General features: G+C 36.5%; 1 protein-coding gene across 1 annotated transcript in view; it reads right to left on the minus strand.

Moving 5' to 3' along the window:
• The window catches only part of PTPRN2 (protein tyrosine phosphatase receptor type N2), a 622,484-nt gene that overhangs the window by 550,112 nt on the left and 48,549 nt on the right, over positions 1-23,823 (minus strand). Inside the window, exon 2 of the mRNA XM_030445109.1 lies at positions 9,410-9,460. Coding sequence (XP_030300969.1) covers positions 9,410-9,460 — 51 coding nt within the window. The remainder of the gene's footprint in view (positions 1-9,409; positions 9,461-23,823) is intronic.

The following is a 23,823-nucleotide window of genomic DNA, read 5'->3' on the forward strand; positions in this document are numbered from 1 at the left end:
TAAGGCAGGCTGTCAGTAGAGAAGTAAGAAACTTTAAGTTATTTTAGAAGTCTAGTACATCTTTATATGTCAAACTTGGAAGTTAAACATAAAGGGAAATGAAACAACATCCTATAAGAAAGATGAAATCAGATTCCACAATCCATTTAAGCTGTTTCACTTGTCATTGGGTATTGCAGTTGGACTTCTTTAAGTGGCCATTTAGACCTTGAACTATTGGCAATCAAAACACCAAATGCCCAACTATTTAGCTGTCAATCCACTGCAATACTCATTTTATCTGAATTTCACAGGACCAGATACAGCAGCATGATACAGAACCAAGAGAACTACAGGCAAAAAGATATGAAGGAGGTGCCTCAATTTTTCAGCTCTACCCTCAATTTTGGGTTTTTTCCTCTACCAGTAACATTATATATGTTCTGTTTGATAGTACACCACTTTCTTATCTATTATGGAGTTCACCATGGAGAAAGGATCAATTACAGTTCAATAACAGATAAAGGTAATAACAGACATTATTGCCATTGAAAAACTGGACAGTGTGCAACCATATACAATCACACCTGTCTGTTACTTCCAGAAAACCATTATGGGTATAGTCTAATCTCAGAAAGACTTGGGAGATAGCACATTTGAAAAAATAAATACAATCTTAAAGGGGCTAAGATTAATTTAGGTACATATTTTCAGCCTTATCATAATATTAGAAATTCAGTATTAATTCAAATGTCATTACATTAAATCCAACACATTTTCCTTTTGACCAACATCTTCCCCTGAAGAGAGCCCTGACATTAAATGTTGTATCCCTTACTCTCCCTTAACACCAACTGCTGTAACAACCTTCTTAAATCATGCTGAGTCCTACCCTAGTCAAAGGAACATGCTGACACAGCAGCAAAAACAACTAAATATTTCAATTCACACAGAGCAGCAGCCAAAGTTATTTAAGGACTAAATTACAATAAATAGTTTGAGACCATAAATGTATTTATTGTTCTGTCTACCTCTAGAGCAACTTTTGTTGCTGTTGCCATGGAGGTTGTAGGGTATGAAAGAAAACTCAGTTAAATTAAAGGCTTTGAAAAGCTTATAATGGAGAATGAATTTTCATTAACAGGTCTTTACCTGTTAATCAGCAGTACTATGAATAGTTCACTTTCAGATTGTTCTTATTTATTAAATGAGGACATCAAACAAAAAAAGCCAGCTACCATTCTTTATTACAGAGCATTTATTCTAAGCATTAGAGAGAAGGTATATATTTTCTAGCTCTTTCTGGATAAATGTCCTTTGTACCAAAGTAAGGACTTTCATACACAACTTGAGATAACACTTCTACACTTTTATTTAAAAATAAAGTAATAAAACCAAATCTGTCTGTTTAGTACAATCTTTCAGACCAATCACAGTCATTATTTTCATATATATCATATATTTGGTTTTGTATGCATATTAATTTGCATTTCATAGTTAGAATAGAGATTGAAGTACTTCCCTTTTTCTTAGATTCTTACATGACATCATGAATATTTTTTATAGCTTGTATGTAGAAAGATATTCAGTTATCTTCAAAAAAAAAAGTCACTATGTCTTAAAGAAACTGTAATCAGTTTTGCTCTACTGAGGCAGATATGCTTTCAGGTGATCCAAGCCATAAGATTTTTGGTACTCAGCTCTCCAATATTCTTTAAGACATAACTTAGCCAGGACCACACCATTTTCCAAGCAAATAGATATTTTTTCTCTATCATGTTTACTATCTGAAGGCAGATTGAAAGTCAAACACTCATTAGTGATTGTTAAATGCTTTAAAGTTAGCAACAGAAAGGGGGAAGAAGAGCAATTTAAGCAGAGAAAACTTGTAGCTGTAAAAAAATCCAAAAGGATCTTATTCAAGGAGACATTTAAAATATTCTGTGTTTTGCCTCACATGCACAAAGAAAATGCAGAATCCATGGTCAGAGAAATTCATTCATAGCTCTGTAAAAGTGGGACATTTTAGTGTTTTCAGAAAAAAGGTACAAGCAGCATGGTTATTAAAAAAGCAAACAAGTTTCTCAGGCTGGAAATGTGTTCAAGCTTTCTAGTCTGTCCTCTTTAGATACTCCCATCAATGACTTTTAATCACTGAAGTACCTTACAAAGTTTTATATTTAGCAGAGATTAGGTAACCTCCAAAAATAGGCAAGGAGACCCAAAAGGTAGGCACCTCCCTTTTGGAATTGCGTATTTTGTAAGTAATCAATCTGTTAAGTAGAAGTATCCTTTGACACCAGAAAAACCTCGTATCTCCTTCAAATCTGGAGTCACCCAGCAACTGCAAACAGCTGCATGGCTGTCACTGCCAACTCACCAATTCACAACTCCTTTGTTTCCACAATTTTTATTACTATATTTTGTTCATATATATGTTTATGCAGCTTATTTTATGTTTGCTTTTCACTAGAGGTGAACAATTAAAAGGGAAAAAAACCCAGCCTATTACTCTATTTTTTTCAAAGTCACAACTCAAACATCTCAATGACAAAGTAAACCATAATTCAATACCCTCAGCACAAGAAAGGAAGAAAGTGGGATGGATTTTCTGCAGAGCCAAAGTTCTGCAGTGTCACACCAACCCAGAATTCATAAACTTTCCACCTCATTGCCAGAACATTATATCCCTTGCTGTCCTTTTCAGGACTCTTGTGTTTAACCATTCAGACAAATTTACTGAGACTCCCTACTGCCTTTTTTTCAAGCAGGCGGCATTTTTCTATGGTCTCTCAAACACTAACAATTATTTGTGTGTGTAATAACTAATGAAGTAGGGAACCTCTCTGAACCTATCCAGCATATGCTTCCTAAATTGTATGTATCCTAGTTTAGCTTCCAAAAAAGCGCATAAAAGGATTTTCCTGTGTTTTATAACACAACCAGGTATTTTCAAGAGTAAATATTTCACATCAACATCAAATATTCAAAAAAATAACAAATCTAAAAATCCTAAGAACTTTCCAATCCATCTTAAAAATTACTTATATTTTGTACAGTCATCCACATTATCACTGAAACGATCTAATTTGGGTAATGGAGAAGGAGATACTAGATAAAGTTTATTCCTCATTAAACTAAGTGTTGTGCCCCCTCCCCAACCTACAGGTAGAGAAGTGGAGTCTTTTAACCAAACCTCTTGAATCAAACACCAAAATCCCCTGAAAAATCACTCAGATACACATGGATTAACTAATTTCACCTTCAAACTTTTCCTGGTTCTGTGAAAGCTGATGCTGATATCTGGGCAAGAAATCACTACAATAAATACAAACAAAGATAGAAATTCAAGCTTTCCATTTGACAACATGGGATCATTCTTGCCTGAGCTGGAAGAAAAGGAGGTCTGTCCACATAATATACAACTGTGCAACATTTAGCAGCTCCAAAGCTTATTTACAAGCAGAGGGACACAGGAATTTGAAGATTACCTATGGCTGCTGGTGGATTATGGTTGAATAGACTCACCTCTCACTTGATGCAGGACAGCAAGCTGTCAGTGCAGTCTGAGTGATGGCTTTGTGCTTCTGCAGGAGCTACAACTTGAGATTCTCCACACACAAAAAGCAGCACAATAACACTTTCTGTGACAGCTAGGATGGTGGATGACCATAGCTGCATTATCACACTAAGTGACTTTTTCTAAAGACAAGATTCTATCTCCCTTTGATCATTGCTCCAGTTTTAATGCCCGTTGTGCTAGGCATTTCTACTTCACTATCCCACAGGTAGCTATTTTAGCAACCATACAGAGACAAAATCAAGTCATAAATAGACAGTTTGGAAGATAAAGAGACCTCTTCTTCAAAGAGAAAAAAAGCACCACACCTCTGTAAGGTAAAGCAGATGAAGTCATCACTATCCTGGCATTTTTAACCTCATAGTAAAACTTAAATCTTATTTTTTCACAGTGCTTCTACCTCAACTAGCTCAGAACCATTCAGCATCAATGTTGCAAAGTTCCTGTCAGTAAAAGACTTATCTGTGTATACTCAGCAGCATATCAGACCTCCCTTGTTTAGAAAACTGAGAATAGTACAATTCACTTGCAGACCAGCAGGACAGTTGGGTGAGTAGAAGTGAGGAAAACTGAAAATTTCTAAAGTCACCATCTCCTACTCCCACTCCCTGTCTTCTCACTGTTCATACTCCTAGTGACTTATTGCAACTTCTTTTCCTCTCATTAATCCTGAGAAGGTCTGACACTGCCTATTGTGCAGGTGTCATTAGAGCTTCATAAAAGGGGAAGCAAGAGAATGTTAGAGGAAGGTACATGGGGTACTCCCTCCCAAAAAACTCCACATCATTCATTTCTTCCTATTACATGACTGTCCACATTGCCTAATATGGAACAAGGGCAGGGAGAAAAGTGAGCAAATTTCAATCTTTGGTATTTATTTCCATATATGAAAACAAAGACTCATTTCCAAACATTTAAATGAAGTCACAGGCACAGATTCCAAATAATACTAAGGTGATAACTCACTCGATTCCAGTTAAACAAACTGTGTAAATACTTTTGATGATGTGGGCTTACAGAATACCATGTAACGATGGTAGATTTTTAAAAAATATTCTCAGTCTTTAGTGTCATACCAGCTTATGACAAATTTATTCAAAATATACCTTTTAAAAATTATGTCTAAGAAAAAATCTCTCCTTGAACTGTATGGAATAAGAACCAAAAGTAAATCCTCATATTTAAATAATTAGTCAAGTTTTTAGGAAAAACATGTATATAATCTCATTTACCTCAGAATTCAGGTTAGAAACATCATTATAACAGGTTTGCCTCAGAGGGTGGTATTAGGACTTAATTTACCTGTGAAGAACACCCACATCCTTGGAAAGCACAGAAAATTTCTGTACATACAGTAAAGGTATCTATAAGGCTCTGGCCTTACTGCTCAGAAGTATGACTTTAGCTATAACAAGCTCTGATTCTTACTGAAAAGCTTTGAAAATCTTAGGCACAGATTTATATAGTGTCATTTGACAAAATTTTGATAGCTTTTCTAAGAGCAGTGCCTTGCAAATGCAAACATCTGTTAGCTAAACACTGCTGAGGTGCATTTCCTTATGTACTTCCATCCTAGTGGGCAATGATCTGGAAAATCTAAAAGCGTAACACATTACGTTCAAGGAACCATTTCAGGGAGCCTGATTCTTCTCCCTTATCATCTGTAGCACGTTTACCATTTATGGCTCATCACCAGCACATGCAATCACTTCTATTCCAAACATTCAAGAAGCTCTATGGCCGAGGAAGAAAGTGCATTAATATTCTGAGTTATCAGGAGACATCCAAATCGGATAGGCTCCTGACTTTGTACTGCAATGCTTGGACACCCTTGACACACCATGCTAACCTAAGTCCCTCCTAACAAGTGCAGTTTGCATATATACAGCAATATTGATTCAGCTGTGCATAGCTGCTTCTGCAGCCTTTCAGAAGCACAGCAGCTTCAAAACACTGCTGCAGACATCAGCCCATGTCTTCCTGAGAGGGTTTTAGAGGCTGTCAGCGAGGCTTGACTTAATGATGCACACTGTGCCAATGACTGTATTTAATTAACTTTTTTGGTTGGCCTCACAGAGCTCTTTTCTACGTTCTGATCTTGTCTTCATGAACATTGTTATGCTTTCATGCAGGAAGGAGGCATGCAGCCACAACATCTTTCATAAATAAAACTGCCCTGATTTATAAAGCCTCTTGATAAGGAGCAAAGATATCATGGTATTCACGCAAGGATAAAACATTGCATAAAGCTGCTTTCTGAAGCAAAATATCTAGAGATTAAACCTAAAGGAAAAAATGTCATCCTTCTAAATGAGTAGTTCAAACAGTTTAATAAAGGGAGGAACGAGGGCAATAGGGGATGGTTATTTTGAAATGAATGCTTTTATCTATACCACATGGTGCCTTTCCCAGTGGCACTACCAGAATTCAATAGCATGATTTCACAAAAAAAGGATAAGAGGTAGTCTTTACTTTGCTGCTTTCAGGAGCCAGATCATTTAAACCTCCTAACAAGGAGGTTATGTGAGCCAATGTGTTACACAAACTGCTTTACTTACCACTTAAAACACAAAACAGGACACGACATATTCCCACTCATCCACCAGTATTGGGCATAATGTATAAATACAAGGAGTGTTCAAGGAACAGTGAAGGATCTCTGCCTCAGAGATCTATAATTTTTTCTTGATTGTTTTTCCTTTTCATACAAATACATTCTAGGCATAACAACTACGAAAATAAAAATACATGCACATTGCTTAAACTTTTGACCCAGACAGCAAAACTTACGAGAACACTTGAATGCCATTTCTTTCCCTACCTACAACCGTGCCACTGCAAAACCCCCATTTCAAACCTCTTCCTTAGACTGTTCTTGTCTCTTCTATATTATATATATAGAGATCTAATTAAGACATTTTTATTTGCTTCCTTTGGCATCTGGAGCAGCTTACGTGCACTTACTGGAAAGCAAGCATTTCCAAGCTTATGGAATGCCCAATTGTTTTCTATTAGGGTCTGCAGCTCATAAGCATATTCTACCTTCTATATCAAGTTTAATAGCTGCAAGCTTTCAAGCTTCAAGCATTCTTATGGGTGAAAATATCAGTTTCCTCTAGCTGTAAAAGAGAGGCAATGATGTACCAGAAGTGAAATGACACCTAGGTCACTTTACCCTGCAAAGTTTTAGTCCAGGTAAAACTGCCTTTTTGACTGGTTTATGCCATTAGAATAAACATGAAACAATATGCTACATTTTAACCACCTGATGAGTCAGTGCAGCTCAGAAAACTGATAAAGGTTTATGGAAAAAATTAATATTGCATGAATGCTGCTGGAGCTATTAAAACAAACATAAGTAAGCCCATCAGTGAAGCTGAGAGAGACCTTTATATGATGAGGAAAAACATCAGAAAAGTCAACAATCATTATTACAGCAGATTCTTTGCCCCGGCCTAATGGCTTATGACCTAAACTGATTTAACTTATGCAACTGATTCAGTTGTGCTGTTTATACCTTACAGCTGGATTACATTACTTTTAACAGAAGAAATTTCTTTTAACATCCCTTTTTTATTCATACATGTGAAAAGTTCATCAAATCTTTCAGGCTCTTAATCTCTTTTTCAAAATAAAAGAGAAGGAAAGAATAGTATAACTTTTTTTCAAAAAAGTTATGAAATATTTGTTATTTTTTTACAAGTCAGATGAATGACAAGGTCTTGAAATCTCCAGTTAATGACACGAGATAGCAAATATGTCAATAGGCAAACCCAGTCTAATTTTTGAAAACTCAGTCAGTTCAGTTGCCTTTGTGGTCAAGAGAAAGATCACCAGCCCCTGCAGGACTCAGATGCTACCCAGAAGTAGCTGCAGTTTCTTACCCACATTCACACTGTGCTTCAGGAATACTCACACGTGTACAACAGATACAAACCTTTCTCTGACCTTGCAGCCCACAAAGTAAGCTCTGTTCCTGAGCATAGTGACCTGCACAGACTTCAACTCCTGAGCTTTCATTCCAGAAAAGCATTTTAACATGTCAAGAACTTTAACATGTGAAGAACTTCAGAAGTACAGTTGAACCAGAAGCAGTTTGGACAGGAAAAATGGGAAGGTCTGCTCAAAAGCCAAGGGTCCTCTTCTTTAAGCCAAATAAAAGGTGAATTTTGATAGTATTTCAGTAATTCAAAGTATAATCTTAAAAAAAACCCTGTTAATTGTCTCAGGACTGGTGAATTTTACTAGCACCAAGGAAAACACTGAAAGTCCACTCAAGCCAACAATTGCCCAGTTGGGGGGAAAAAAAATACTTCACAGTGACCTTAAACACTGTGACAGAATCCCTGCATGTACTTTTTCTAATTAAGATCAGACATTAGAAAACATCATTGATCAACTGGCTTATTCATTACTGACCTTTCTTTAAGCTGCAGTTATGCCAAAATAATTGTAAATCTACAGAAGAGGTTTTTCCTGAATCCAGATACAAATTCCATAGTTTTGCACTCTAATGAAAGTCATGTTGAGTTTTTAAAAACTGAATCTTCAGTTAAAGAAAACAGCTAGATCAAGAAGCTAGTAAAGGAACCTTGGTAGGAACAACTTTACTGAAGACTTTTGCTGTCCATTATGATTATGTACATATTCTTATCATCAACTATTGTATAAGCTCCCAGCTTATGCACTGGTACATAATGGGGACCTACCATAAAACCCAAATAAAAATACTTGCTTTGGGGAAGACTACAGCTAAGCACTGGAGATAACTGATAGCCAGCAAGATGAACCACTGGAGAAAAGTGCCACTGCACTAGCACCCTTGCTGGTGTCAATCATAAGAAGTGCTAATGCAGAGTGCCAGCAAATTATTGGAAGAACTTCAAATGGCACTTTTACAGAAGACTGTTACTTCTAATCTTCTAACTATTGAATTCTTCCCAGCTCCTCAACCATATTTGTCTTTTTTTCTCTCCTGCCTGCATTTGTCTGACATTCAGCGATATTGGAAATTAAATCTCATTTCATCTTAAATGTTAAATGTTTGTTAAAGTAGGATATTAAGAGTTTATCTGCTAAAGACCCATATTTTTAACTCCTGTGTTTGATGGGAAACAGAATTGCCTCTATGCCATATATTCGAAGAGAAATTCCATATGAAGAACTTAACTAAAAAAAAACAAAACTACACCAAAACCAAAACTAATTACTGATGTACCTATTTCATACCCATCATTCCTTCAAAAGATCTCTCTCTAAACATCATCTATCCTTCATCAGGACTTAAATGATTACATATAGAACATTAACTGTCTTTGACTATTTTGACTACTATTCCATTAGTTTTTCATACATTTGTATTGTCTTTTTCTAACGTATAGTAAAGAAATGCTGGAGGAGAGTAGGAGAAAGCTGCTTCTGCATTAGTTCAAGTCAGAGAAACAGGAAGCAACATAATCAAGTACAATGTTAGTCCTACTTCCAAATAATAACCTTTTAAAGAAAGGGAGACATAATTACTCAACATCATCCTCTAAAAGGAAGAGCAACCTAAAGGTAAAAAAAATTATTTTCAGCCTGTATTAAGACAAACGTTAGCATATATCAGTGTTTCATAACAATACATTCCATATAAAAGGAGATGATGTTTACAAAGGTTGAGAGAATATTTATATATTTCTAAGATTTATTAATTTTCCTCTAGCTGTAGACCAGACCAGTCATACCTGGTACTACTTTTTTATTCCCTTTCCTTCTCATTCATAAATAAATTTGGCATAATGAATTGACCACAGAGCTATTACACAGCAGAGGACAAAGCAGTCAGCACACAAAATATTGAAGACTTACCATTTACACAGATTTCAAAAGATTTGCAAAGGTCATCCTCAAACAGGCAGCCTAGAAACACAAAAGAAAAGTAAAAATTAATACAGGTTTCAAACTGTGGATAATTAGAGCAGACTGAAGACCTCTCAGGCTATTAACTGCTCTGTGAAAGTCAGACATTTGGTTGGCCTTAGGAGTTTAAATTGGGCAGTACAAAAAGTCAAGAACACAGAAAGAGCTCTGGTTAGACAGCACATCTTACTAGCTGCTAATGTCCAGAATAACCTTTCATGTTTTTCATCTTCCTCATTCTTCTGCTGAGGGTTGACTCTTCGCTGTGTATATATCATTTGGTGATTTGAAAAGCTCTCTGATGAGTTAATTTTTAATTAATGTTTTTAAATATGTTATTACAGCACAGTAATGCAGTAATTCCCTACAAAAATATACACTAAGAAATAGGGAGTTTCCCCAAGATATTTCTATTGTGATAAGACAGGTAATCAAGTACATATTGCTCAAATTAGCCTTGAATTTAGTAACTGCAACCATAGATCATGCCTAAATCCTCAGAAGCACCAACTCTTTGGAGAAAGGATTAAAAACTAGTACAGCTGTGTGAAAAATACCCTAGGGAGGGGTTCCATCTAAAAACAGGAAATTTGTTCCAAAGCATGTTTTTTCATGGCCCCACCGTGTCACCCTAGAAACTATCCAGGTTGGCAGTCCCAGATCATCCACTTGTATACACATTCACAGATTAAGTATTCTGTTCTCCTGTAGTGCCTAACCAGGTAATGAGATACTAGTTAACATCCCCTTTATCTTTGAATAAAATGAACTCTTGCTGATATTCATGATGGCAGCAGGATACACCTCTGCTCCAGTCACTCCACACTGGAGGATGGGGACAATGACCAAGTAGAGAAGCATCATGAAATACCATGAGATTGTTAAGGGCATGCACTCATGTTAACCCAACCAGTAGTTTCTTTACTGTGTTTTTGAAAAAGATCTAGAACTGAATAAATTCCAAGAAATGAGGCTGTATTTGAATACAGAAACTGCTATAATGTCACAATTAAGCCTCTGTGGGAATTATTGTAACCTAATAAATGGACACAGGGAGTTATGGAAATTAAGTGGTCTTGAGCACTTTCACACTATGCAGCAAAAAGGAGTCAGAAACTTCACCACATGTGAACACAGGAACAAATTCTCTCTCCTCATGCCTATGTCCTCAGAAGCACAGAGCACATGCATCTCTATTCACCAGAGTCAAATGGATTAAGTGGCCTATTCTTTCATATATATAAAACCATATTTATACATACATATATATATATAAAAAGAAACCAACCACCAAATACGGAACTGAAAAGCTCAAGAGTCTCTGCCTGTGAATTAATCAAATCCCAAGCCTGCCAAAAGAAAAGCTCAGAGGAAAAATGTGATTTATGTATGTCTGCATAGCTTTTCAGCAGGTAACTGTATTAGCACATCATTAAGCCTGAACTAATATACCATGTCTCTCAGCAGGAATTATTAGCACAGCGCTAGCTCTGAGCTAGGCAAGCACATCCACATGAATTGAAGTCAGTTGGAGCACCAGCAGAGACTCTTATCCACGCTACATCTGTGTGTAACAACCATGTACACTTAACCATGAGCAGATAATGAAAGCCCTCAATATGCACACCAAAAATGTCTTCCCTTACCCTTTGCCTATGCACCAATGAACTGTGGATATAGATTTGGTAGCTTTTGATAGTAACATTTTCAAATCAGGAAAGTCTTCTTCAAGCATAGTATGACAGAACAGGATTCTACACAATCCACAAATTCTGGTTTGGGACATCTTTTTGACATACAGCTGATTTTGCTCCAGACAAATCTACTGTAACAGCCATTTACTAATTTATCTTTTGTTGCTGTTTGTTGTGACATTAAGCAGCATCATATGCCACTTTAAATATCATATACTTACTAACAGTGATGCTGTGTAGTAACAAATATACTGAAGAGTGAAGTAGCATCGTCTCAAAAAAGCATTTAATTCAATTAATGCCTTTATGGTATAATTACATTTCATTTTCTATCAAACAATCCTCCTACCAGAGATAATCTCCCAAAACACAAACTACTGATGCAACACCTTCAAACCCCAGAAAAAACCCTTAACACCCAAAACCCAGACCCCAAATCTTACCTCACACAGCAGCCCTGAGTCTAAAACTGAGCAGCTACATATATATTGCTTTGCTTAATCTAGAAATTAAACACAGCTTTCTTACACAACTTGCATTAAAGATTTCTTTCTTCACCACTGCTTGTATGGTTCCCAGAGGTAGTGACAAAGAGGGCTGAAGCAATGGCAGAGTTGTGTACAGGTGCACCAGCACCTGCAAGAAGTTCAGCTAATCATTCCCTCCCCAGGTAACCAAGGCACCCAGGTGTGCATCTTGTAATTTAGGAAGATTACTTCCCTGACACACATTGGAGCTGTTTAGAATCCAATTAGTACAGCAGCACAGATTATCCCATATACATGGATAAGCAGGGGTTTTTTTCACCTTCTTCAGTGTAAGGTGTTTCAATGGTGTGATATATGTCCACAGCCTTCTACCAACATAAAACATGTGCTTATAAATTATCTTCTCAATAATTTATCACACTGTATTCCAGAAGCACTTACATGACTAAAGCCCACTACAAGTCATAAAAGCCCTATTTGTGCAATATAGACCAATATAGTGAACTTCTGCTCACTATAGGTAATCAGGTCTCTCAGAAAGAAGTCAAGAACAATAAACAATATATAAAAAAACCTAACTTAAATCCTCAAGCCCAACACAGGCTTCAGCAGCTTGAAATTCTTCTATGTCAGCTACAATGACCATTTTTTATAGTACCCACTAACACATAGAAACCTTTTCTCCTTTTTTAATTTTATGATTGCTTAAAGCAAGGTAGGTATCTATGCTATTTCTTACAAAACCTTTGAATGGTGTATTCTTTGTAATCTAGACAGAAAGTACATTACATAGGACCTTGCAAAATCACCTACCTCCCTTTCCTCTCCCTCTGGCATACATCTCCAGGACTGTTTCTCAGGCAATGAGCACAACATAATGACAAAATACTGTTGCAAGTGAAGGATGTAAAAGTTTAAATCTCTTTGCCAAGATAGTTTTCTCATGGGACACTCATAAAACTGTTCCCTTCCTACTTTCATCAGGCATATTGCTGTTCTGCATTCCTGAAGACAGGATAGGAAAGTTTAAAGTTGGAATATAGTCTGTCTGGATTTACAAAAGGTGCCTCTGCAGGTTACATCAGTCAGGCACCAGCTGCAATCATTTGAATTTTATCTAGAAAAAGCTGCAGCAATTCACGTATCAAGAAAATAATTTCTGAAAAACCACTTATCAGATAGATTGTGTTGTGGGTTTTTTTCTTTTCCCCCTCCCCGTTACCCAACCCTTGATTTTGCATTAAACTTTCATCTAAGAAAGCCCCAAATTTGTAAAAGAAATTTATTAAGATAAGATGTAGCAAAACAAACCTCTCTTAGGGAACGGCGCTTCAAGGTCCAACCAGGTGTTCCAGCAGAGACTCACGAGCAATGCTCTCAGCCTATGGCTCCCAGAGCTGACTAGCCCGGATCGGTGCTGTTGCTCCAAGAGCAACTGGCCTCTCTGCTGGCTAGCTCAGGACTGAGCCAAGGCTGTGTCTTAGGCCTCACCTTTTATTGGCCCCCTAACTCTGCTCATGCACAGTTGAGGCCTGCCCTAATCAGGCACAGGTGGGCTTAACACAAGCTCATGCCACTCCCTGGGAATTAGTGGCACCTGGTTGCCTCATTTCACTACAATAAGCAACAAAACATATCCCCTCTTTCTCAAGAATTGTTTTATGCCTCTTCAGTTCATGCTTTTCCTTCAGCTGCTAACACCATAACAACCTCACCTCATCACAAAGTTTTACCCAGTATAAGTTCTTTAATCAAAATATATTAACTATTATATAAATCATTACTATTTTTAAGAGTATAAGAACATACCTCACACCACCTTTGTCTGCTTCTCTCACAGTTAGTTGCTGTCTGGTATGGAAACCTTGAAGAGTAAGTGCTGCTAAATATTGCTATTAAAGCATACAGGAAACACCTGAGGATGTCAGCACTGGGCACGCCTGCTGGGCCTCGTTGGGTCTTTAACACCAGCTGTGCATGATTCCAACTAGAGAGCACAATTATCTTCCTACAATAAAATTTTAAAATACGGTAATAAAAGAATGAAATTTTTAAAAAGGTCAGCTCACACAACTGGTTTAGCTCTAACTGAAAAAAAGTTAATATAGCACCTAACAAGCAATGATAAAGCTGACTGGTACAAAGAGTTAAACGTGGGTTTCATGCAGAAAACTGGAGAAGTTACTTTATAGAGGTGTAGTCTGCTTACTAACAAAGGGGAGAGAAAATTTTCTCCAGTCTACTAAAGTTGTGATCTATTCTATGTATCTTTATCTATCTGCCATACATGTATGCCTAACAAGACTAGAACTACACAAAATTGCAAGTATGGCTGGGAATAAAGTACTTTAAGCTGATCATGGGTTTTAAGCAGAATTGCTCTCACTTATATCTGCTTGGTGATTACACAGCTGCTATAGGTTTACATACACCTACAATGTATCATTCATTATGCAAAAGCTTTCTATTGCATGTGAAAAATCAAATACTGTTTTATTTTGGAGTTCACTTTGATAATAAATTTGCATATTTCCTGGCCCTAGGTAGATTACCTTTATCTCATTTATCCTTTGGTTTTTTCCCTGTTCCTCTTTTAATTATGTTTCAAACTTCAAACTCCCCCATTCTTTTCCCAAATGTTTTTTTCTAACATTGTCATTTGGACCCATTCCCTTTTATTGTCCAAAAAGCATTGTTCCATCAGTAGAATGCAGATGCACCTTTCTGCCCCTTCCATTCATGTGCTCAGGCACTACCTTTCCTTCACCTGTGCAAGTGAACAGCTTGTCTGTCACCTTTTTATCATTACTAATTGCTGGGAATTTCTCAAGTCTTTCCTTTTTCCAGCAGACTCAGCCATTTCTCATGTGCCTCCCCTCTGTTGTTTTGATGGAGAGATAAAGAGACAGGAGGTAAGAGAGGGACAGAACTTGCTCGGTTGTGCTCTCTATTTAGAGCTTTCCAGGGGCAGAGCAGATTCATTCCCGTTTCCTCTTTCTCCTCAGTTTCTCAGAACATCCAAAATATTCTTCATTGAAAAAGGCATTTTATAAAGAAATCAGAACCTGTGGTAGGTTATTGACAACTGCTTGGAATAGTAGTTCAACTATTAAAGAAAAGTAAATTTACTTGGTAAAAATTATATTAAAGGAGCACATCATACTAAAGGAACTCTTTCTCCCAGGAGAGAAATCAAGAAAAATATATGACAGCATAATAAATACTCAGCTTTGATCTTCTTTTACTCTACCACTTATGCTTTTTTAAATGTAATAGGTGCCCATTTTTGTAATACTGTAAACTCGAGAGCAGATTATTTATTTTTTCTCATGCTCTTGGGCAAAGCCTAGTACAACAAAGCACTGATCCCTGGTGAAGAATCCAGGCCTTACTGTAATCCAAATTAACAGTCATAAAGCTGACAGAAGAAATCCCTGCAGTGGCTGACTTGAGGACTGTTCAATCTCTTACATGAAAAGTTTCCAAAGTAAAGCAAGGAAAGGTTTCCCGAAAGTTTTACCATATGGTGTTAACACTTCCCCATCTCAGAATTTTTCCTTCTTTCAATGACTTTTCATAAACACTGATTTTGTTTATTGAAATATAGCCCTAGAATAATTCACCATGGAATGGAGTTTTCATTCAAAAAGGGAAAACCCCACTACTAAACTTATAGCCAAGATTTGCCCTGAAGCCTCCATGTCAGTACGTATCAGTGCTTCACTTACCTTCTGTACATCATTTGCTTTTCAACGTGTATGGATTGCCACACTAAATAAGCAAAATAGTTTAAAAATGCTGTGATGTATGACACTATTTCACTATATAAAGGGGTACTTTGTCTTTTATGCATTTAGGTAAAAAAAATACGTATTTTCTTTTGCAAGTAATTACTCTGGAGCCTATCCATCAATAAAAAAGAAATTGTGTTGTGGTGAAAATAATATTAACTTATCTGATTACTAATGCCATGATTGCAATGATGTAAGGCTTTTCTACTGGGGAGCACTGAGGAAAGGTCATGATAAAGAATAATTGAGGATGTGAGCAGTAATAATAGTTCATGAGGCAGAGACAGGGAAAGGCTATTGCTAGGAAAGCTACAGAATAGCATTTGCATTTGCCCAGGGCTTATAAAGAGCATAGCTGATAAAGGCAACGTGCATTTTTGTCACTTTTTCACAGGAAATATTAAAAGCACTTGCAGTTATTCCACTGAAAAATTTCAGTTTTCTCACTGATACATTTTCCACCCCTGTTTCTATAGCAGAGACCATCACTAGCTCAATGTCAGCAAACTGAGAGCAGAGATATGATACTTCTGTCAAATAAGTAGCTCTACTAATACTTACTTTGAACACCAGCACACTCTCCATTTAAATAAAAAAATTGCAGCCAAACCCATTAACAGAGAAAAAAGAGAAGATAATTTTAAAACTAGAATTAAAATTACAACTTCTGAGGATCGAGACCAAAGTCTTTTACCCACACCAGTCAGCTGTGGCAGGAGGGGTCAAATGTTCTTTTGCTCTAATACTTCAGCCCCAAACAAAATATCTTTGCCATGTCAGTAGCCTATATTGGGATGAAATTAATATCTCTCCATATAAAATATACAGTCTATTTTTTTTTTTTCCAGAATTAGAAAATGTTCATTGAAGTGCTAAAAAGCTGTACGCAAAATTTTATAAAGACCCAGACCAGGCCTTTGACAGCTGCAGCTGAGTATCTCCTACTCGTCACCAGTTGCTACAATTAAGTTTTTTTACTGGGCTATAAAGTGAAATCACCCAACACCAAACCTATGCAAAACTTTTTAGTAGAGAATCTGAGAGCTGAACTTGAGGTTACTGACTAAATAAATAATACTCCTTTGCCTTTTACATACATCAAAAAGCAGCCTGATTCTTTTTCCCTGCTGTTTCCTGTAAAATACCCTTCCCCCACAAAATCTGTGGACAGCAAAGTCTTCTAGTATTATTCACAGCCACAAGATACTGAAAATGTAACACTGAGGCTTACATACAGCAGTGTGATGTTACCACCAAAGTCATCCTCCATATTACTGAACATAGGACTGCAGCTCAGTGGCCTCTCCTATTTATGCTGTGAAATAACTGCTGTCATCATTACATCTGTCAACTTCATTTTACTGATCAGTGTATTTCTATATACTTGCATTACAAAACTGGAGAATAGAAAAGAATTCTAAGTCCTAATTATAGCATATTTCTAGCTTTCTTCCATAGTCAGGGTTGAAGAAGTAATGAAGAGGAAACAGGAACTGGGTCTGGCACTTCTGTGCTTCAGAAGATGGTATTTCAGATAAAATTTTCAAAAATGCTTATGTGGCAAAGAAGCTGATGTCCCATCATCTGAGGCTGATCAGTCTCCTAAAGCCCTGCTCAGCTGCAGGGTTTTAAAACAGTTCTTTAATGTTGTGTCTCATGTTTTGGGAAATTCACATTATTCACATAATCAAAGGAAAGGAAAGAAATATGTTTCTCATTCTCCTCTAATTAGCACCAACATTTTGTTTTCAGTATTTTTCAGTGAATCATGATGAGTACTTTGGTATTTAAAAAATATAACCACAATTCACATCAATTCCTATCCAGTTATATTGCCTCTCAAAGTAAGTAATTTCTGAATATTTAGGTATTTGTGCTTCGCCCAGCACTGTCTTGAGCAGACTTCAGAGGCAGAAATACATTTTCAGAGAACATCTCTTTGGACTCATTAGTGTTTTCTATTTTGTTTTATACAGCATCTTCAAACTGATGGTGTTTGTACAAAGAGCTGCAGCATGACCGGTTCCTCTCACATATGACCCCTTCTCTTTCCTTTCCTCACTCTTCTTAGAAAATCTCCTTTTTGGTCCATCTCTATTTCACAGTTATTTTGAACTGTGCAAATTATCATGTGGACTTGGCGAAAATGACTTGGGAAGGAAAAAAGAACTACATAACCCTGTAGAGTTTGAAGTGCAATGAGATAGTTCAGAGTCATTTACTGCAGGAAAGCAGGAGAACAGTTCTCATCTAGACAACAGCACACATGGGTTTAGGAGCTGCACTTAACAGAAAAGATCCAAATAGGACAGGACCCAACGAGTACCCTAAATCTGCCTGTTCCTGTGTAACCATGCTGAGGCCTGCTGATATTGAAAACACTTTAAATTTAATCCCTATTATTAATATTACTGATATTACCAGGACTGTGTTTGGAAAAACAGCTTTATAAATTAATTGTGCAATTTTCAATCACATTTTAGAGTGCCAAAATCATCTAAATTCATCTCATGAAAGACAGACTAGGTCTATGCACTTGGTAATTTCTTTAATGAAGAGTTTAAATAGTCTAGAGTAATCATCAATAATTGCTCAGGTGTTAGGTAAAAATCATGAAATTCAAGGCAGAAAGTCATAGTCTCTTAAAGTTCTTGAAGGAAAAAGAATAACATTAGGTAAAACTCAATGGACTGTGACAGCAAAATTCATCTGCAGAATTTATCCTGGGAATCAGATGCAAATGAAACTGAAGGATTCTCTAGTATAGGACGAAGTTATGAGAAATATGTCATACAAGAATACTGGTAACACATCAAAGTTATCAATACTTAGGGAAGATACCTAAAACTTTATAAACGAATCTTATAAATGTTTATGTACTAGAAATTTTTGTAAAGCTAACAAGAAATCAGCTGTTTTAAAAAATACAAAATACCTTTTAAAATATCAATATGCAGCACCATGTGCCTTTTATTCAAGTCCTGTTTGACTTAGAGCAAATACAAGCACCTAAATGTGTATCACTCCATCACTCCACTTTCTTATCTAGGATGGATGTTGAGGGGCAGACCTAGGATGATACTTTGTTAAACTGTTAGAGAACCAAATCTATCCTGTGTTGGTTTGAAACTCATTCCAGATGGTAGGTTGAATTCATTACATCAGTAAAATGGTCTGGTTTTATTTACTTTTGTGAAATCACACCAATTCGAAGAAAACCTGGTACTGAGAGTGAATGGTCCTGATTTTGACCAGTAATTGTGCTGCAATTACTCCTGTCTCACCCTGATGTATCTGAGGCTGGCATCAGAACCAGCTGTCCCAGAATACATTATGTTATTCTCTGTGAAGTAGCTCTGCCTATCCTCTGATCCCAGTTAGATGGATTTTTCCCCAGGATAGCTGTTGAGAAGCAGGCAACGTAACGAGACATATCATAGAAGTAGTTAAGAAAAAGAATAATGATTAAAGCAATTTGGAGAGGAAGGCAAGAAAATTATAGATAATGCTGAAACATTACAAATACGATGCAGGCAGAGTAGCACCAGAATCTATACTCTGGTTCCTTCCTAAAAAGTACACAAAAGATTCTGTCTCTCTCTCCAGAAACAGAACAAAAGCCAAAATAATAAATAAATAAATGCTTAGAAGGCCAGAGCCCCCAGATTCTAGTTCATCAGTTCATATGCCTGCTAACCTCCTTTAAGACAAAAAGAAGTGTCCTTGGTTTCATGTATTTATAGAAAAAATTTGAAACCTGGATACTTTCAAGAGTTTATATAGGTGCCTTTCACTATTAAGAGTAGCCAAAACCATTACCACATTATAGCCATACACTCACCAACTCTCATTAACTTACCCCATTAATGCCCATTAATTCTGGTGGAATTGAAATATTTAAGAAGCTTTGTGAATGGCCCAAATACCTACTTTTTAGTTCATGTTTATTATCTTTGTAGTTTTTCCTCTGTAAGTAATAACCTCTTAAGTGGCTGTGCAAAACTTGTGCAGAAGAAGGAAATATTTTATAACTTTTACTGAACAAACAGTTCATGTTAATGAACGTGATGATGTTGCATGTCCTTTGAATATCTTAAATAGAAAATACCAAGCTGCTTATAAACCAAACCTACTACCAAGATTACCAGACTACAATGCAGCAGGCTGGAATTCTAGTCTTGGTCTTGATTTTTGATCCTGGTCTGGACAAATATTTTTATCAGAACTTTCCCTCTCTATTTTGTGCATCTTGTCTAAAATTTATGACCATTATGTGTTCACAATGGTCAGGAAACAGAGATCTTGTCACATTTGGGTGCTAATGATAATTGTAATAAAATAATAACCTTTGTATGCTTTTGTTTAGCTTATCCATATCCCACAGAAATATTTTGAACCTTAGAAGAAAGGAAATAGCTGCATAAAGGTACTGGGAAGTGTTCAGTACAACAGAAACAAACATTTCCTGAAGAGAATGGTTTTTAATAATTTGAGTAAAGCAAATACCCTCTACTTCTTCTCAAACAGTAGATGGATTTCAGCAGAGAATGTGAAACAGCTCACTGCCTAGCACTGAACCCTATAATATACGACATTTGAGCACTGGGGTAGGGTGGTGGCAGAGGACTGAAAAGCTTGGCAGGGGTCAGGAATTCTAGTTAGGGCTCTAGCGTGGCCAATTATCAGACAAGCAAAGAGACCTTCAAGCCTCCAGTAATAATTTTTATGAATTTCTGTATGGCTTCAGGAGCACTCTGTCATTCCTTCTTGACTTGTTTTACAGATGCTTTTGATTAAGAGATAGATTGTTCTGCAAGTTTCAGATCAGACTGCTTCTTTCTACTGTTTTTCTTACCTAACAGTTTGACTTTAATGAAAGGGAAAATAAGGCATATATAAAGTAAGGAAAAAAATGCCTGAATGTTACATCTATCCTCTATCATACCCCTTTTGGATGAGCAGCATGATTACACTGCAGTTACAATTCACAGAACCTGTACTATGCACATGATGTGTAGCACAATGGAGTTGTACAGTATTGTGATCCACCTGAACATAACAACCCACTTCAGTGAACAAGTGCATGCTGATGTAGCACATTGTTCATATTCCCACCTCAACTTATGTTGAAGACGGATGTCAAGGACATTTGCATTTCTTTAGCATCACTCAAAGTGTTCAAATCATGTTTGCTGGAAATAAATTCCATTCAGAAAGCAAACACATCCCAGAAAAATACGCAGGTACTTCAGTGAATGTTTTATACATCTTAACATAACAGCATGTCTTATAAAAAGCCTTTTTGTGTTTGCATTTGTGCAGATATCTTGATTTTTATCACGCTAGCCTCCCCTGTGCTCATTCTCTATCCCTTTGTGGATGTTCTTTGCTCATGAGAGTTACCAGATAGAAAGCACACAATTTAAAGAGGAAGTAATGAGAATTTTTACATGACTGTTCACCAATAGGAAACCCTCTCAGCTTCCTCCACTGTCCCACAAAGCTGTTCAGAACTCCAGAGCTGTCTGTGTCTGCTGAACCTGGCCTCTCACTAGAAATTATAATTATCCTGTATCCTGCACAATGAAAAAAGAATGGGGCTAATTAACTTAATAAAGGGATTACCAAAATTTGATTCAGAGGAAACTTGGAAACAGCAAGATGAGACCCGACCTGAGTTTCCCTGACAGTATTTCACTTGGATGTTACAGAGTTCTGTCTTGGAATTTCAGAGATTAACAGAAGGAAGCTCTCTCATTTCTTGCAGGCATCCAGAGAACAGAAGTTGTTTTACAATAACCCCATTGATAGTTTGCAAGCCTATTCCAAAGTTTCACTACTTCAAGACTGGATTTTTTTCCTCCCAAAATGCTTGGTGATAATATTTCATGAAGTTTCAGGCATGAGTCTTCACTCTACAGTTGACTGTAAATTGACTGGCATTAGCATAATTCTGTGAGACATCATATTCAATGAGGTTTGGAATCAGTCTGGCACCTCATATGGGAGCCTTCTTAAAAATTCTTACATTATTTTAATGAACCAGTATTATTCAAAAAATAATTCTTTTCCTCCAGGATTTGAACTTCAGCCAAAACAGTAAACCATGATCTTTGAAACTATACTTGGAGACTCCAATTTGATTAATATCTTAAGAATCCAATCTTCTGTTGTTTCTGAATTTAATAATCTGGAGACAGCAAAGAATAATGTACATAAAGTGTTTACAAAAAATCCTAATTATGAGACTCTTAGAAAATCCACAAAAAACAGCAAATAAATCACCAAAACAAAATAAAGCTTTATGACCTTTATCCCCTGTTCTGTGAACTATAAATCATGCAGCCAAAGTACAGGAAGAAGAATATTAAAATTGTACTCAATGAGTAAAATAATTTATTTGTTTTTACAGTGCGACTTCATTTGAAGTGTTCTTTCAAACCAACATGAATAGCAGGAAGAATATCTGGAAGATCATTAAAGAAATAAAGAAACAGAAGTAAAAGGAATTTTAAGTAACATTCCTTTACTTAAACAGAAGTAAAGAAAAAAAGACATGGCAAAATAATGTGTTATTAAATACTAATCTGCACAAGAAAAGCTACTTCTCTTCATTTAGCTTAGAATAAAGCTTGATTATCAAATTCTCATCAATCGTAGCTCTTTTGAGAAGCTGCTTTCAGTTTCCTGCTAACAGCTGAAGAGTATCAGGTAAAGGACCAGAACAACAATCACTGTATTGACATTGCTCTTCCTTTTATATAATTTCCTGGACTGTTTCACTGTGGGCCACATGGGAAAAAAAATGGAGTTCACAGATTATGATGTGTTACTCTGCTGTTAAAAAAAATACACTGGCATACTCCTAGCTGTAACTTGGTTCAGGATAAACTTAGGATCTTTTACAGCTGAGGTTTTGTCTTTCAATTCAGCTTCCCTTTACTTATTAATGTAATGTCAGAATACCCAAATAAAAAATAACTTTGCATCACTTTCAATGGAATCACCACAAACTGTTAATAATTTTAGATATCTAAAAACATTAGGTTAACCTATGTAGGTTCAAAGAAAAAAGTCTTTAGAGTGCCCCAAATCTGCTGGAGTATTACATCAGAGTAACCCAGTTCTTCATCTTCTTGAACTGAACATTGTATGAGGATAGGGCCCAACCATGACGGACTGGGAGAGGGCTGCTTGTGGCTGACAGTGTGTGAATATACCTGCCTCCTATGTACCTCCCAGAAAATCCTTACTTTTTTTTTCTGTGCAGAACACCTCTTTTTTTCTAGGCAGAACACCTAAAATATAATTACTACAAATTTATTCTTCTTTTAGTTGTAGTGCTTTATTTACAAAGTGATATGAAAGTGTCTGTGCACTTGCAAAGCAACAGCTGGGTACTCGAGCTTTTTGTCACTCCAGAACTACCAAGCCTTTACCTGTCAATTAAAGCTTCTCTAGGGATGGGATTTCCTTGTTGCTGTTGATTGGACCACTATCACTCTGCTCTAATCTTCTAACTTGTTTTCTTCTGAGATCTCCAGCACACCTCCATAGCCTGGCTAATGTCACGGATCATAGAGTTTACCAATAAGGACCAATGGACAGAACACTGAGTTGAAGCCATGGATTATCATCCCCCCCCAGCCACCACCTTTTCAGATGTGTGAACCCCTTTATTGCTTCTCCCAGTCTACTGCTTAACTATAGAATGCAAACAGCCAGCCTCAAAGATTACCCAGTCTTCTTTCTTTTTCCAGTCCATAGAGCTAATTTCACAACATTTCCATTCCCAGAGGGATAACTGATTCTATACCCCGAAGAAGTATAAGGGGAAAAAAAGTGAACTATATCAGGAGGAAAAACTTACTCATTCATTACTTCATAGAAGCTTTTTTTAATTTATTTTTACTAAAATATCCTAAGAGATTTAAGGTGACTCACAAATATCTAAAATTATGGAAGCTATTTTCTTCCTGTGCTGTTTTTCCTTTATATGATGAAGTACTTTGCTTGCTTTTGTTTCTATTTTCTGCTTAGTTTCTACCTTCTTCTTTTGTAAGAATAACATCGTACATTATGTTTTCACTTGAGAAGCTCCTGAATGCATGCTACTTATATCAGCAGGAGTCATGTCAGATAAAAAACCTAACCACACAATTGCAATTACAGATCAAAGATGATTGCTAATCTTAGTAACTGCTACGTTAGTTCTCCCATTTTCATCTGGTGCCATCCACTTTGCAAAAGAGAATGCTTTTCTTTGTATATATCTGTATTACACATGTATGAATACACATATATTTAACGTGTATATATTACAAACATATTATATACTTGGAATTCTTTTTTTTTCTGTTATCACCATTCTTATCCTAAAACAGGGATGA

The sequence above is a fragment of the Calypte anna genome, chromosome 2 (assembly GCF_003957555.1).
Source record: "Calypte anna isolate BGI_N300 chromosome 2, bCalAnn1_v1.p, whole genome shotgun sequence".
In the NCBI taxonomy this organism is placed as follows: domain Eukaryota; kingdom Metazoa; phylum Chordata; class Aves; order Apodiformes; family Trochilidae; genus Calypte; species Calypte anna.